The 13526-nt window shown below is 41.9% G+C and overlaps 1 protein-coding gene across 1 annotated transcript in view; it reads left to right on the plus strand.

Annotated features, from left to right (window-relative positions):
• Nucleotides 1-13526, plus strand: part of Lmbrd1 (LMBR1 domain containing 1) — a 52834-nt gene that overhangs the window by 27514 nt on the left and 11794 nt on the right. Inside the window, exons 8-11 of the mRNA XM_042668570.1 lie at nucleotides 5212-5337; nucleotides 7337-7489; nucleotides 12436-12500; nucleotides 12850-12952. Coding sequence (XP_042524504.1) covers nucleotides 5212-5337; nucleotides 7337-7489; nucleotides 12436-12500; nucleotides 12850-12952 — 447 coding nt within the window. The remainder of the gene's footprint in view (nucleotides 1-5211; nucleotides 5338-7336; nucleotides 7490-12435; nucleotides 12501-12849; nucleotides 12953-13526) is intronic.

Genomic DNA, 13526 nt, shown 5'->3' on the forward strand with positions numbered 1-13526 from the left:
ACTTATTGGCATAGGCAAGAACTTTGAGCGGAGTTCAGGAGCTCAACAAATTGGAGAGAGAATTGACAAATGGGATTGCATTAGGCTCAAAAGTTTCTGCACAGTAAAAGACATAGTTACTAATCTAAAAAATCTACAGAATGGGAGATTTTTTTTTCCCAATTGTATATCTGACAAAGGCTTAGTATCCAGAATATCCGTAGAATTTGATTTTGGTGGGGGAAGGGGGAGTTCGTCATGGGGTTTGAACTCTGGGCCTGGGCACTGCCCCTCAGCTCTTCAGCTCAAGGCTAGCTCTTTACCACTTGAGCCACAGTGCCACTTCTGGTTTTCTGGTGGTTAAATGGAGATAAATTCTCATGGACTTTCCTGCCTGGGCTGGCTTTGAACCGCAATCCTCAGATCTCAGCCTCCTGAGTAGCAAGGATTACAGGTTGAACCACCGGCATCCAGTGAATTAGATATTTTTTATAGCTTAATATTTTTCTAGGATATAGAGTCCTAATAATTCTCCAACTCTGTTGTTAATATGAATTACAAAGGATTGACAAGCTTAGATACAGACTTCTGTTTAGCTCTTTTGTTCAGATTATAGAAGAAAAGGCACAAATAATTTTTTTAATATACCATTCTCCCTACTGTATTAGTGTTATACAAGAAGCATTAAAATAACCTGGGGGCTGGGAAGGTGGTTCAGTGGTAGAGCCCTGAGGCTCTGGGTTCGATTCCTCAGCACCACATAAGCAAAAAGAAAAAAGCCAGAAGTGACGCTGTGGCTCAAGTGGTAGAGTGCTAGCCTTGAGCTGAAGAGCTGAGGGACAGCGTCCAGGCCCAGAGTTCAGGCCCCACGACCGGACCCCAAAAAAACATAAAACAAAAAACCTGGAACCTTTTCACATTAATAAAGTCTGTGTTTAAAGCATTCTTGGTGAAAGGTAGTGGTTTTCCCAATACATCGTCCCCTAGATATAAAAGAAATGGGCTGTTGGTGACAGCAGCATTTCATGTCTCATGTGTCTGTCATTCATGGGCCCTAAAATGTAATAAAGAAGCCTTAGACACATTTTAGTATACTTGAGTTGCTTACTATGGATACTCAGTTGTGTTTTTAAGTGTTAGCACAAAAGGCCTTTGCCATTTTAAGCCCACTGGTGATTATCTTCCCTTCTCACGGAGTGAACGAAAGCAAGTTCGTTATTTGTCTTTAAGAAGCAGTCACAATGGGCTGGGAAGGTGGCTCAGTGGTAGAGTGCTTGCCTTATATGCATGAGGCCCTGGGTTTGATTCCTCAGCACCACATAAGCAAAAAGAAAAAAGCCGGAAGTGGCGCTGTGGCTCAAGTGGTAGAGTGCTAGCCTTGAGCTGAAGAGCTGAGGGACAGCGCCCAGGCCTAGAGTTCAGGCCCCATGTGGACCCAGAAAAAAAAAAAAAAAAAGCAGTCACAAATTTGACACAAATCAGTAGTTAGATCTGCAGTTCTGCTTGCTGTTGTGGAACTGATTCATTAGGCGGATTCTGGGTTTGTTGTCTTTGTCTTCTAACCTTCCTGCATCAATCTCTTCCAGATTTAAATTGGTGTAGAAAATTCTTCACAGAGATTTTTTTAGTTTTATTTTTGAGTCTTCACAGAGATTTTTGAAGGTCAAGTGTTACTTTGATAACTATAGGAAAATGAAACTAGCAGTAGATAAAGAGATTAGTCAGGAAAGTGGCTCTGGTGGCTCACACCTGTAAACCTAGCCACTCAGAGGTTGATATCTGAGGATCAGAGTTCAAAGCCAGCCCTGGTAGCAAAGTTTGTGAGATTCTTATCTCCAATTAACCAGTAAAAAACTGGAAGTGGATTTGTGGCCTTAAGTGGAAAAATCAAGCATGAGCACAAGATTGAGAGTTGGAAAAAAAAAATGGACTCCTTGGAACCTTTAAAAGAAAGCAGCCCAGCTGGTGCTATGACTTCAGCCCTGTGAGCTCCAGAACTATTGAAGATGGTTGCTGTACCGCTGCCACCCTAACCTTGGAGGAACATGCTTTGTAACTAGAGATCCAGTTTGGCTGCGTGTTGCACATGCTTTACATTGTGTACTGTGCCCTGCATCTGTGCTGTCTAGGCGTCCTCAGCATTGGTGCCTCCTACTCCTCAGTTTAGGAATTCAGGAAGGCGTTTCACCATTTATAAAAACCTTCAGTTCATTCACTGCGGTCTTGTGTCTGGTAGAGTACCATTTTTGTTTCCCACGGGCCACACCCATGCTGTATATGTCTACATCTTATGACTGACTGTGCTGGAAGATTCTCCAGGAACAAATGAACTAGCATGTGCTGCCCGTGGGTGAGGGCTGGCCATGGGGGGAGAGGCCTGTATGTGCTTCCTGCCTGCAGCAGCACCAGGTCGCCCTGGCTCCCCAGCCAAGTCCTCTGGCTCAGGACAGTGGTTCAAGAACGCACCCCCATCCGGTACATACCTTATCTTAGGGCTTCTGACAGTCACTTGCAAAAAGGGTTGGTGTTTCCTTTGCCTTTGTTTCTCTTACACTAAATATTCATGAGGTTACAGAAAAGATTTTAAAACAATTTGGTGATTTTTGTGGGGGCAAGTCAAAATAAGTAAAATCTGAGGCAGTATAGTGAACCTAGCATTTTATACTCTATGATGTTTAGCCTTGTTGATTCTCCAGAAATTCACTAGAGGGCAGTAGTAAACAGTAAAAAAAAATGTCTGGAAAGGATACTGTGTCTACATATTTTTTCAAGAAGTCTGAGGCTAAATTGAAAATATGGCTATTTAAGCCCTTAATGTCTTGTAAATGTTTATTACAAGCTTATTAAAATGCAAATATTACAGTTAAATTTCCTGATAGTCATTGAAACTTGAACATGAGACTTCAAAACAGGCTGAAGGCTTAGTAATGAGTAGTTATTCTTCCTTACTCTCTACTGACAATTAAAAACTCAGAAAAAAACATTGTATTCTGTTTTCATGTTACCACAGTTGTTACCGATTTTTAATTTTTCTGAAATAGTTCACATCAAGCTATTTAGACAGTCCATCCATTTCTTCTAACAAAGATCTATGTAAGGAAATAACTTCATGCTCCTTCAAAGACTTCTGGTCCAATATCTTCTCAGAAATATTTTGATATGTTATTAAGTAGCTGGTTTTTGGAATAAAGAGAGAAGAAAACAGATTTGGGACTTGGTCCTAATGTACAGTTACTGCTGTTGTGAGGAGCCTGGCTCAGGTTTGAGAGCCAGAGGTGGCAGGTCTAGTGGTTAGAGTCCTGTGCACTGGCTGGGCACTGGTGGCTTACACCTGTATCCTAGCTACTCAGGACACTGAGATCTGCAGATCACAGTGCAAAGCCAGCCCAGACAGGAAAGTCCATGAGATTCTTATCTCCAGTTAACCAACCAAAAAGCCTGAAGTGGAGCTATGGCTCAAGTGGTAGAGTACTAACCAGAAAGCTGAGGGACAGCGCCCAGGCTTTGAGTTCAAGCCTCAGTATTGGCAGAAAAGAAAAGAAGTATACAGACAAATAATGTCATGTGTTATAAGCAAGGAATCTGTTCAGCTCTGGGAAGGTTTCTCAGAGAGGTCACAACAACTGAGACCTGAATGGCACTGGCATATTCTGATGGTGCAGGTTGGGAAGCTGTTACAGCACTATGAAAGGAGTGGCATGTATTAACAGTGTGGACTATGTCTGACTGAAGTAGTGTAAGACTGGAGTGGTAAGATTGGTGAAAAATGGTAAGATGTGAAATAAAAGGACTATATTGGCAGTATGCTGGCTTACATTAATTGGAATCTATTCACAAGAGCTTATTCTATCTCTGATTGAGAAAAAAAAGAAACCTTTTAAAACCATCTAGATGAAATAAACACACACACTTTCTCTGAGGTTCACTGTCTTCTCATCTCCCATATGGGTCCTGTCAGACCTCACAGAATCTTAGGAACATCAACGGTGTTAGCACAGATGTGGGAAAGAACCCTATTGCATTGTTGGTGTGACTGCTCTAGAAGGTGGTCTGGATATTCCTCAGAAAAATACACATAAAACTACCCTCCAATACCACTCTTGGACATTTATCCAAAAGATTAAGTCAGGATACAGTAAAGACAGTTGGACATGGTTCATCACCAAGTTATAGCAGCAGTCCAGATGCTCCACAGTGGATGAATGAATCAAGGAAGTGTGGTGTATGTATATACATATTCCTGGAGGAACTCAGAAGACCAATGTGATCAGACTTGTTCCTGGAGGACCTCAGAAGGACCACATATTGGACTTGGATATTAGAGTGAAATCACTTTGGAAGCCATCTAGAAGATGGATTTGTGGAAAGTGAGACCAGCAGATAATCCAGGAAGACCATCTGACTTTTAGATTCTAAACCAGTGCCTAGCCACTCAGGAGGCTGAGATCTGAGGATTGCAGTTGAAGGCAGCCTGGATACTTATTTCTAATTAATTACTAATAAAGCCAGAAGTGGCTTGTGGTAAAGAGCCAGCCTTGAGCAGAAAAGCTCAGGACAGTACCCAAGTCCTGAGTTCAAGCACCAGAACTGGCACCAGAAAAGAAAAAAAAAAGATTTAAAATTACAAGCTACTGTCTGTTTCAGACCCTGTTGGTACAGCCAGGAAGTTTCAGTTGCCAGTCAGAGTTTAAGGTCAATAATGTTGTTGAGTAAATAGCCACAGGTGAGTACCTTGTTTATTAATTATTAGGAGAAAAAGTATCATTTGGGACTGGAATATGGAGTTGATATATTCAGTAGTATGTTTATTATCAGAGCTAATTAATAGCTAAAAAGTTTGATGACCAGTATGCTTATAAAATGTTGCATATATATTAAAAGTATTTTCTAAGGTTTACTATGTGTGCTTGGAGAAAATGTTTCTGCTTTTATAGAATATGATATACAAATTGTTTTTAGTAATTCATACTATCTTGATTACTACCTTCATCGATATATCTACATTAAATGTGCAACTTGTCCCTGATAAGTGTGATGAACAGAGGCACCTGAGTGTGACCGTGACACAGAAGACGCATGTGACTTGCTCCCGGATGCCAGGCTGTCCAGTGACATTGCACTATGGGCCACTTTTAAGTTTCTGCTCTAAATGATTATTTTTACATTTCACAATTGTGTATAATTTGTTTAAAGTAGAGCTATTCCAGCATGTTTCAACTCTGTCTTTTTCAGGCCTATGGCATGTCAGCCTTGCCCTTAAATCTGATCAAAGGCACCAGAAGTGCTACGTACGAGCGTTTGGAAAACACTGAAGACATGGAGGAGGTGGAACAGCACATCCAGACGATCCGATCCAAGGTGAGCCAGCGCTGAGATGGGGCTGGGAGGCTGAGCGGTCTGTGGTGGGATCCCAGCACTGGCCTGCCCCTCATTGTCTTACAATATATCCTTCCAGGGACATGTCCCTATTTTTGAAATGTATCTTCTGTATAACATAGGATCATACACTGACAGCGTTGTAACAGCTAAAGTACAAAGCTTCTGCCTCCTCTTTTTCCATTCCGTTTGGCATCACATCACACTTGAAGCATTACTCCATCCCTCCCTTGCCGGGACTGGGGTGAGGGTGAGGGATTCATTTTATCCCTTGGCCTATAAGGTTGTTATACGGTGTCTGGGATGCAATTTGTAAGTACCTAATGTACTTGGCACAAAGTTCTTGAAGAAGTAAAGGTAATAAAGTATGTCCTGTGTATAGGAAATACAATCTTTGGCCAAGTAGAATTAGCCTGTCTTCAGGCTGAATTGTATTCTTTAGGGTACGGCCTAGAAATCTGTGCTTAACAAACCTGTCAGATAATTATTATATGTGATCAAATTTGAGAAACTACTAAGTTATGGAAGAGGATGGTTGGTTTCAGAAGAGACTTGTAACATGTGAAGAGACTGTTGAAGCTACCCAGGAGACTGAGATCTGAGGATCATAGTTCAAAGCCAGCCTAAGCAAGAATGTCCGTGAGACTCTTTGTCTCTAGTTAACTAGCAAAATCCTGGAAGTGGAACTGTGGTTCAAATGGTAAAGTGCTAGCCTGTGAACAGAAAAGCTAAGGGAGAGCACCCAGGCCCTGCGTTCGAGCCTCATAAAAATGGGTGGACATGCTTTTACCATGCTGGTTAGCCAAAGGGAGCATGCTTTTTGCAGAGGTGCCTGCAGACCATGGAGGTGCCAGCTCTTGGCAGTGGCTGCAGAGCCCCAGTGGTGCGTGCCGCCTGCGTGGTTGGACCTGTTGTCTTGTCTTCCCAGTGATGCTCTCAGGAACTGACTCAGGGTGTGGCTGGTCCACTTCTACTTGCGCTCAAGCCCAGCCCTCTCTTGTGGAGTTGCTGCCGTATTTGAATCGGGCTCACAGACCGAATCAATTCAGAAAAGAGAGCCTTTTGACTAAAAGGAGGCAACGGCCGGAGCCAAATTAAAATAAGGGATAGAAAGGGAGTTTAGAGGTGAGGGGAGCAATAGAGGAAATGCATAGTAGTTAACACTTCTTTGTGTGCTTGTATCAGGGCTTGAACTCAGGGCCTGTACGTGGTCTTTTATTTTTTTCACTCAAGGCTGGCCCTCTACCACTTGAGCCACAGCTCAATTTCCAACTTTTTAGTAGTTCATTGGAGGTAAGAGTCTCATGGGATTTGCTGCTGGGACTGTTTTTGAGATGTTATCCACAGATCTCAGCCTCCTGGGTAGCTAAGATTACTGGTGTGAGCCACAGGCACCCAACTAATACTTTTACAAATGCTTTCCTTTTGTATGGAATGTTTTCACAAATTTCTAATCAAAAGTTAACAACCGAGCACTGGTGGCTCATGCCTGTAATCCTAGCTTCTCATGAGGCTGAGATCTGAGGATTGCGGTTCAAAGCCAGCCCAGGCAGGAAAGACCATGAGACTCTTATCTCCAATAAACCACTAGAAAACTGGAAGTGGCGCTGTGGCTCGATTAGTAGAGTGCTCGCCTTGAGCTGAAGTGCTCAGGGACAGTGCTCTCTCAGGCCCAGAGTTCAAGCCCCACGACTGACAAAAAAAACAAAAAACCAAAAACCATAACAACAACAACATACCTAGAAAACGCAACAGGGATGTCAGTGTAAAACATGTGCACTTGTACATTTTGATGCTGACCTTGACTGAGGTATGTTTAGCGTTGCATTGAAGCTGTCAGTTTTTCAAGTTATAAAATTGCCCAAGAGAGAAAAAAACATCGTTGTCTGGTCTGCTAAATCTGTTGAGTACTTTATTGAGACTTAATGATTAAAGGAAGAAAATCTTTAATTTGTTCTTTAATTTGTTCTGTTACTTGCAGAGCAGAGATGGTCGGCCTCTGCCAGCCAGGGATAAACGTGCCTTGAAGCAGTTTGAAGAAAGGTTACGAACACTTAAGAAAAGAGAGAGGCACCTCGAATTCATTGAAAACAGCTGGTGGACGAAGTTTTGCGGTGCTCTGCGTCCCCTGAAGGTAAATGGAGTTTGGAAAAATGAGGTAGTCAGTCTTCTCTCAAATTTCTGTAGTACTCTTCAGAGATGTGGTTCTCCTTCTGAGCCCTTCAGTATGACACTGAGAGCAGAGTGTCTGCTGTTGAAATTGTCTGGGTTTGAGTCACAGTTGTGCTGTTTGGTAGTTGGGCAGGGTATGTAACCCTTAGAGCCTTGTATACTCCTATGTAAGTGCTGTAACAAGGAAAGGTAAACAAAAACAAAGCTCAGTAAGACAGCAGCTGTTAGCATACTTTGCAGGTGGGTACTTGCTGTAATTAGGAAAGGAGAGTCCAGATTTGCCCACAAGAATGTGTTTCCTTGTTAGAAGATGTTTCTGGAAGTATGAAGAAAGGGATTATTGGATGGAAGACCATTGTGTTCTCATTTTTGGAAGCCATTGTTTATAGGTCTCTGGTATCTGAATTTAAGTGCTAGGTAAATGAAGGCAGTCATGTTGCTGATAGCAAAGTTTTCACACAGATCTCTGTGGTTATGTAATTTCATCTATTTCTCTTGGGTAAAACCAAAGAGTAGAATTTCTGATTTTACGGGTTCTATGTTTTAACTTTTTAAAAATCTGCTGTTCTGTGTTTTCCAAAATGGTAACACCATTTTGTCCTCCCTAACGAGTATGAGATTATAACAAAACCAAGACTCCTTTCACTTGCAAAGTAACTGCATATTCAGGGTGGATGGGAAGCAGAAGTAAAAGTACACCATGGAATTTTCCTGCACTTCAGTGATACAGCTTGATGGCCCCAGTCCACTTATCCACGACAGGGTTGTGGTTCCTGACGGGTGCGTCCAGAAGAGTAGAATCATGGGACCAAGACATTTCACATTGAGAGACATTCTTAAAACAACTGCTCCTCTCTTCAGAATGTCTTATGTTGGGAAAGAAAAGCAAGTAGGATGTGTTCCAGATAAAGGACACAAGCATCGCATCATGGTCCTAGGTTGCATTTTGGTCTAGAAAAAGACATTAATGGAACAGTTCAAAATTAGATTAGATAAGAGTGTTGTATCTATTTTAATTTCCTGATTTTGATCATTATACTGTAATCATATGAAAAATGTCTTTGCTTTTAGGACATTGGTAGTTACTAAGTCATTTTATCTGTAACTTATTCTCAAAAAACTTATTCTCTTATTCTCTCTGATTATAGAGGCTATGATAAAAGCATCAAATAAAATGCTACCATTTGGATCTGGGTGAAGGGCATACTGTAATTCTTTGTACTATCTTTGCCTGTGTATATCTGAAGTTAATACAGTTTTTATAGTCTTAACTTTCATTAGATCTCCCCAACTCGTCCACCACCCCTTCTCATCCCTTTGTCAGGTGTTCAGTGATTAAATACTGAACTGCATACATTGTTCCTAATAGATAACAGGGAAAATTACCACCGTAATCAAGAACTAAGTGGGACTACATTGAGAAATCGTCCTGATAATCTTTGCCACTTTGAAAATAATATTCTGTAAAAGAGGAGAATGGATTTTTTTTTAATCTTTTAGCATTTAGAAAAGCATTAAGAAAGGTGCTTGAAGTATTAGAGGAGCCTCCTTCTCCTCACTTTCCCTGACTCCTGAGATGAGCTCTCAGTACTGGGGAAGGAAAACCGTGTGGCTGTCCTCTCTTGGAGAAGCCTTGAAGATGTAAGAGTTTCCCACCCAACTTGACATGGGGGATTGGGATGACCGTCATTTACAGTGCCCCACACAGGAAATGGAAGGTCAGACTGCTTCTGGAGGGCAGAAAGAGATGTCTTTCAAATCAAATTCTCTTTCCAAACATGGATAAACATGACACCTTTAATTTATTTTTATTTTTATTTGTTTGTACTTCTGGGGCTTGAACTTAGGCACTGGGTGCTGTCCCTTAGCTTTACTGCACAAGGCACTCTGCCACTTGGTCTATATCTCCACTTAGTGCCTCATGTGCTGGCTTCAAACCAGGGTCCTCAGATCTCAGCCTTCTGAACAGCCAGGATTACAGGCATGAGCTACTGCTGCCTAGCTTGTCACTATTTTCCATGGCCTGTTCCAGGCCCAACATCCTTATATGACTCTGAAGTCCAATTAAAATTGACACAGTGTGGTAGTTAGAAGTTAGATTTTCCCTGTCCTCAGGTTATTGTTAGGCCTGTCTCTGCTGTCATGGCCCAGTGGTTTTCGAGAACTAATCATGTAAGGTCTGTATCCTCTGCTGTCTGTGCTCACTGAGGTCCTTGCTCACTTACGACTAATGGTGATTTTCCTAAAGTCCTGCAGATAGCCAGTCTGATCTTTGCCTAGGGTCTGTGTGTGTGTGATGTGTACTCTTTCAATGCCCAGAAGGCCCTCAGCTCAGCCTTCACTGCCCTGTGATGTGGACCTTTGGTGTCTGAAGAGCTGTGTAGCAGGCTGTCTCACACCCTTCCTGGTCACCACCGGCCAGCGTGGATGTAGGGCCTTCCAGATTCCTGGCAACATGACATGTCTCATCTCCTTAGCTTTATATTTTAAGCCTGTTGGTTAATTTGTCCTGCTGTCTGCTGGCTTAACCTCCTGAGGTTCCTAGATGGCTTATAGTTTGCTCTGGCCAGCACTTTTCGGCAGAGGCTTTTAGCATTGCGTGAGCACTCACAGAGAACAAATAGAGACTGGCATGCCACTGGGATCCTGTGGAGAGCCACAGGGGACATGGTGATGGCTCTGGGCAGTGGACTTGAGAGGCACGTCCTTCCAGAGGCTCGGGGCCTCAGAAAGAGCCACTGGACCCTTCTCCTGAGACGCAAGCATTCCTGGACTGCTGTGTGTCTCTGCTGGATTTCCAAAGTGTTGAAAAGCTGATGCTGACACTTGACGTAGTTTCTTATTGTAGTATAGAAGAGAACATTTTCACCAATTTTGCTCTTGGTGTTTCCTTTATAGTTTAATTTTATTTCAAAATAAATAGCACCAGTGCAATGTGGTCACACTGGCACGAGTCTCTTAGGTCAAATATTTGCAGTTTTCTTGGCCTCTATGAAGGATTTATCTCCTTTTTTTTTTTTTTTTGCCAAGTATTATGTGTTAAGTAATTAAACAGTACAACTCTTAATCATTCATCCCAGCAGATTGGTAAGATAGAAAAGGATTTTTATTACTTTCTTTTTGTTTGCCAAAATGTATATCAACAGAAGGAAATCTTAATTTCAAGTACATTTCTATGCACTGTGCTAGACTACCAATTGGAGTCTGGTAATGATACTGCCTCGTGCTATGAGCAGTTTTTATTAACAGTTGTCTAGGAAGTGCTATGATTTGTTGGTCCTCAGTATAAAAGTATTGCCTCTATTTCATCTAAGCACCAAATGCAGGTGCCCAAATCTAGTAGAAGGGATTATGCCATTACTGTGGAACCTTTGTTACTGTAGGGAGTCCTTACCTGTGTGAGGTCCAGCCAGGCACTCTAGTCTTACATGAGGTCCAGAGGGCCGGGTGTCCTTACTGTGTGAAGTCCAGACAGCCAGGCATCCTTACCTGTGTGAGATCAGATGGCCGGGTATCCTTGCCTGTGTGAGGTCTAGACGGCCAGGTACTTGTCTTATATGAGGTCCAGACAGCCGGGCATCCTTACCTGTGTAAGGTCCAGGAGGCCAGGTACCTTTGGCTTATATGAGGTCCAGATAGCTGGGCATCCTGATCTTGAGGCCCCAGAACAGTGTCTTGATTCCCTACCACCCACACCTTGCCCGTTCCCCTAGACCTGATCAACTCATGGCAGGCCCTAGAGCCTGTTTGGAACTTGAGCAGATCGCTTGGCTCTGCTCCAGTCCTCTGGTGTGACCTTATTCCCTCCACTGGTGTGAGTTGCTTCCCCTGGACTCACTGTAGATGCACAGACTGTAAGCAAGAAGCTAGTGTCTAGCTTTGGAGAAGGATTTTCCCCTTACAGATTTGTTTTTCCTGTGTGCTATGCTGCTGTTGAGCTATTTTGTCTCTCCTGTTCTAACCTTTTGAAGCTAGCAATTATATATAGTTGCTACTGAGTATTGGACTAGGCAAGCCCTCTTAACACTTGAGCCATCTTCCAAGATCTTTAGTTTCTATTTTTCAGGTCTCATACTTTTGCCCTTACTCTGTTTAAGTAGCTGGGATTAGAGATATGCATCACTGTGCCCCACCCAAAACTCGACCTAAATCATGAGGAACACCAGTGTCTTAAGTAGCTAACACACAGTGTTACTCTATTTCAGAAGATGGCTGTAGGCTTCCCATCCTTTCTTTGCCAACTCTTCTTCCCAAGAAGATCTTGTCTCAGTGTCTGAAAGGATACACGAGCTCTAATGCTGAACATGTTCTCCACAGAGTGCGTCCACCTGGCACTTCCTGGTGCTGTCAGCACTCAGTTCTAGGAACAGAGTCACTGCTGTAGCCCTCCCCCACCCCTCTGTCTCTCTGTCTCTGTCTCTTTCTCTCTCTCTCTCTGTCTCTCTCTCTCTGTCTCTCTCTCTCCCTCTCTCTTTCTCTCTGTCTCTCTGTCTTTCTCTGTCTCTGTCTCTTTCTGAGCAGTTAAATGTATATCAGTATTTCTACGGGAAAATGTACAAGGTTCAAGAATAATAAAACATGAGCCTCTTGATTTTGTATGTGTGTGTATACCTCAGTTATCCTATTTGAGTGTAGAGAAGACAAAAACTTTGTATCTGATCAGAGAGTTTTATTTGCTTATAGTGAAAACTTAAAGTGCTTTATCTGTGTTGTATATATGTTCTTAAATAGTCTCAAAATGAAAATGTAGGCATAAATGTCTGGGTTTACATACTAAATTAAAGTAAGTCTCAGATCATTTTAATTATATCATTGTTATATGCTGGCAACTTATATCAAGCATAATGGAGTTGTGCTTTTAATCCATCTCTTAGGACTCTATTGTAATGAATATATTTTTGCTTTTAGATCATTTGGGGAATCTTTTTCATCTTAGTTGCATTGCTGTTTGTAATTTCTCTCTTCCTGTCAAAGTAAGTACAATAGATTCATTTATATAGCACTTGCAGAAGTTCTGTAGTATTGTATATCCTTCATTATGAATTCCATTAGTGTAGCACATTCATCTTGAATAACTGTGCTACGTAAAGTACTCTACAACATTAATTTGAAAAACATCTAAAAAGTCCAATCATTGGCAGTATTTCTTAGCCTGCATAATTTAATACTATCTGTGAGAAATTTGGATGAGGGATTAATTTATTTTGCCTGTTTTCTTTAATTCAACTGAATTTCCTGCTTAAGTTACAACGATGCTCTTCATAGATTGATGAGATGATAGTATATCTTATTAACTCTTATTTTTTTCCTATTTGTACATAGTTTAGATAAAGCTCTTCATTCAGCTGGAATTGATTCTGGTTTTGTAATTTTTGGAGCTAACCTGAGTAATCCACTGAATATGCTGTTGCCTGTACTACAGACAGTAAGTAAAGTAGCATTTACTTCATACCCCAGCAAGCTGTCTTCACTACAGACAGTAAAGTACCACTGACTACCCTTCACCCTGCCCCATGCAGTCGGTTATGGTGAAAACTTTCCAGCACTTGAAGTATATTTGGCTCTTTACAAATGTGAGATTATTTATTTAGATTATTGTGTTAAAGATTATTATATTGATACATTGCCAAATTCAATTGGGAACAGCCCATGACATATATGAACTTTCCCCAAATTGTGTGTGTGTGTGTGTGTGTGTGTGTGTGTGTGTGTGTGTGTGTGTGTGTGTGTGTGTGGTGTGTGTGTGTGTGTGTGTGTGTGTGTGTGTGTGTGTGTGTTTTAGGCTTGAACTCAAGGCTTCATGGGCTCCCTGTTGTTTGGGCTGGCACTCTACTACTTGAGCCATGCCCCAAGTCCAGTTTTTCTGCTAGCTAATTGGAGGTAGCCTCTTGGACTTTGTTCCTGGCCTGGCTTTGGATCTTCATCCTAGAGGTCACTTCCCTGAGCAGTAAGGATTGCAGCCATGAGACACCAGACACCAGGCTTGTTTCAGTTTTAAT

This window comes from Dipodomys spectabilis, unplaced genomic scaffold (assembly GCF_019054845.1).
Source record: "Dipodomys spectabilis isolate Male_0828 unplaced genomic scaffold, ASM1905484v1 ptg000457l, whole genome shotgun sequence".
Classification (NCBI taxonomy): domain Eukaryota; kingdom Metazoa; phylum Chordata; class Mammalia; order Rodentia; family Heteromyidae; genus Dipodomys; species Dipodomys spectabilis.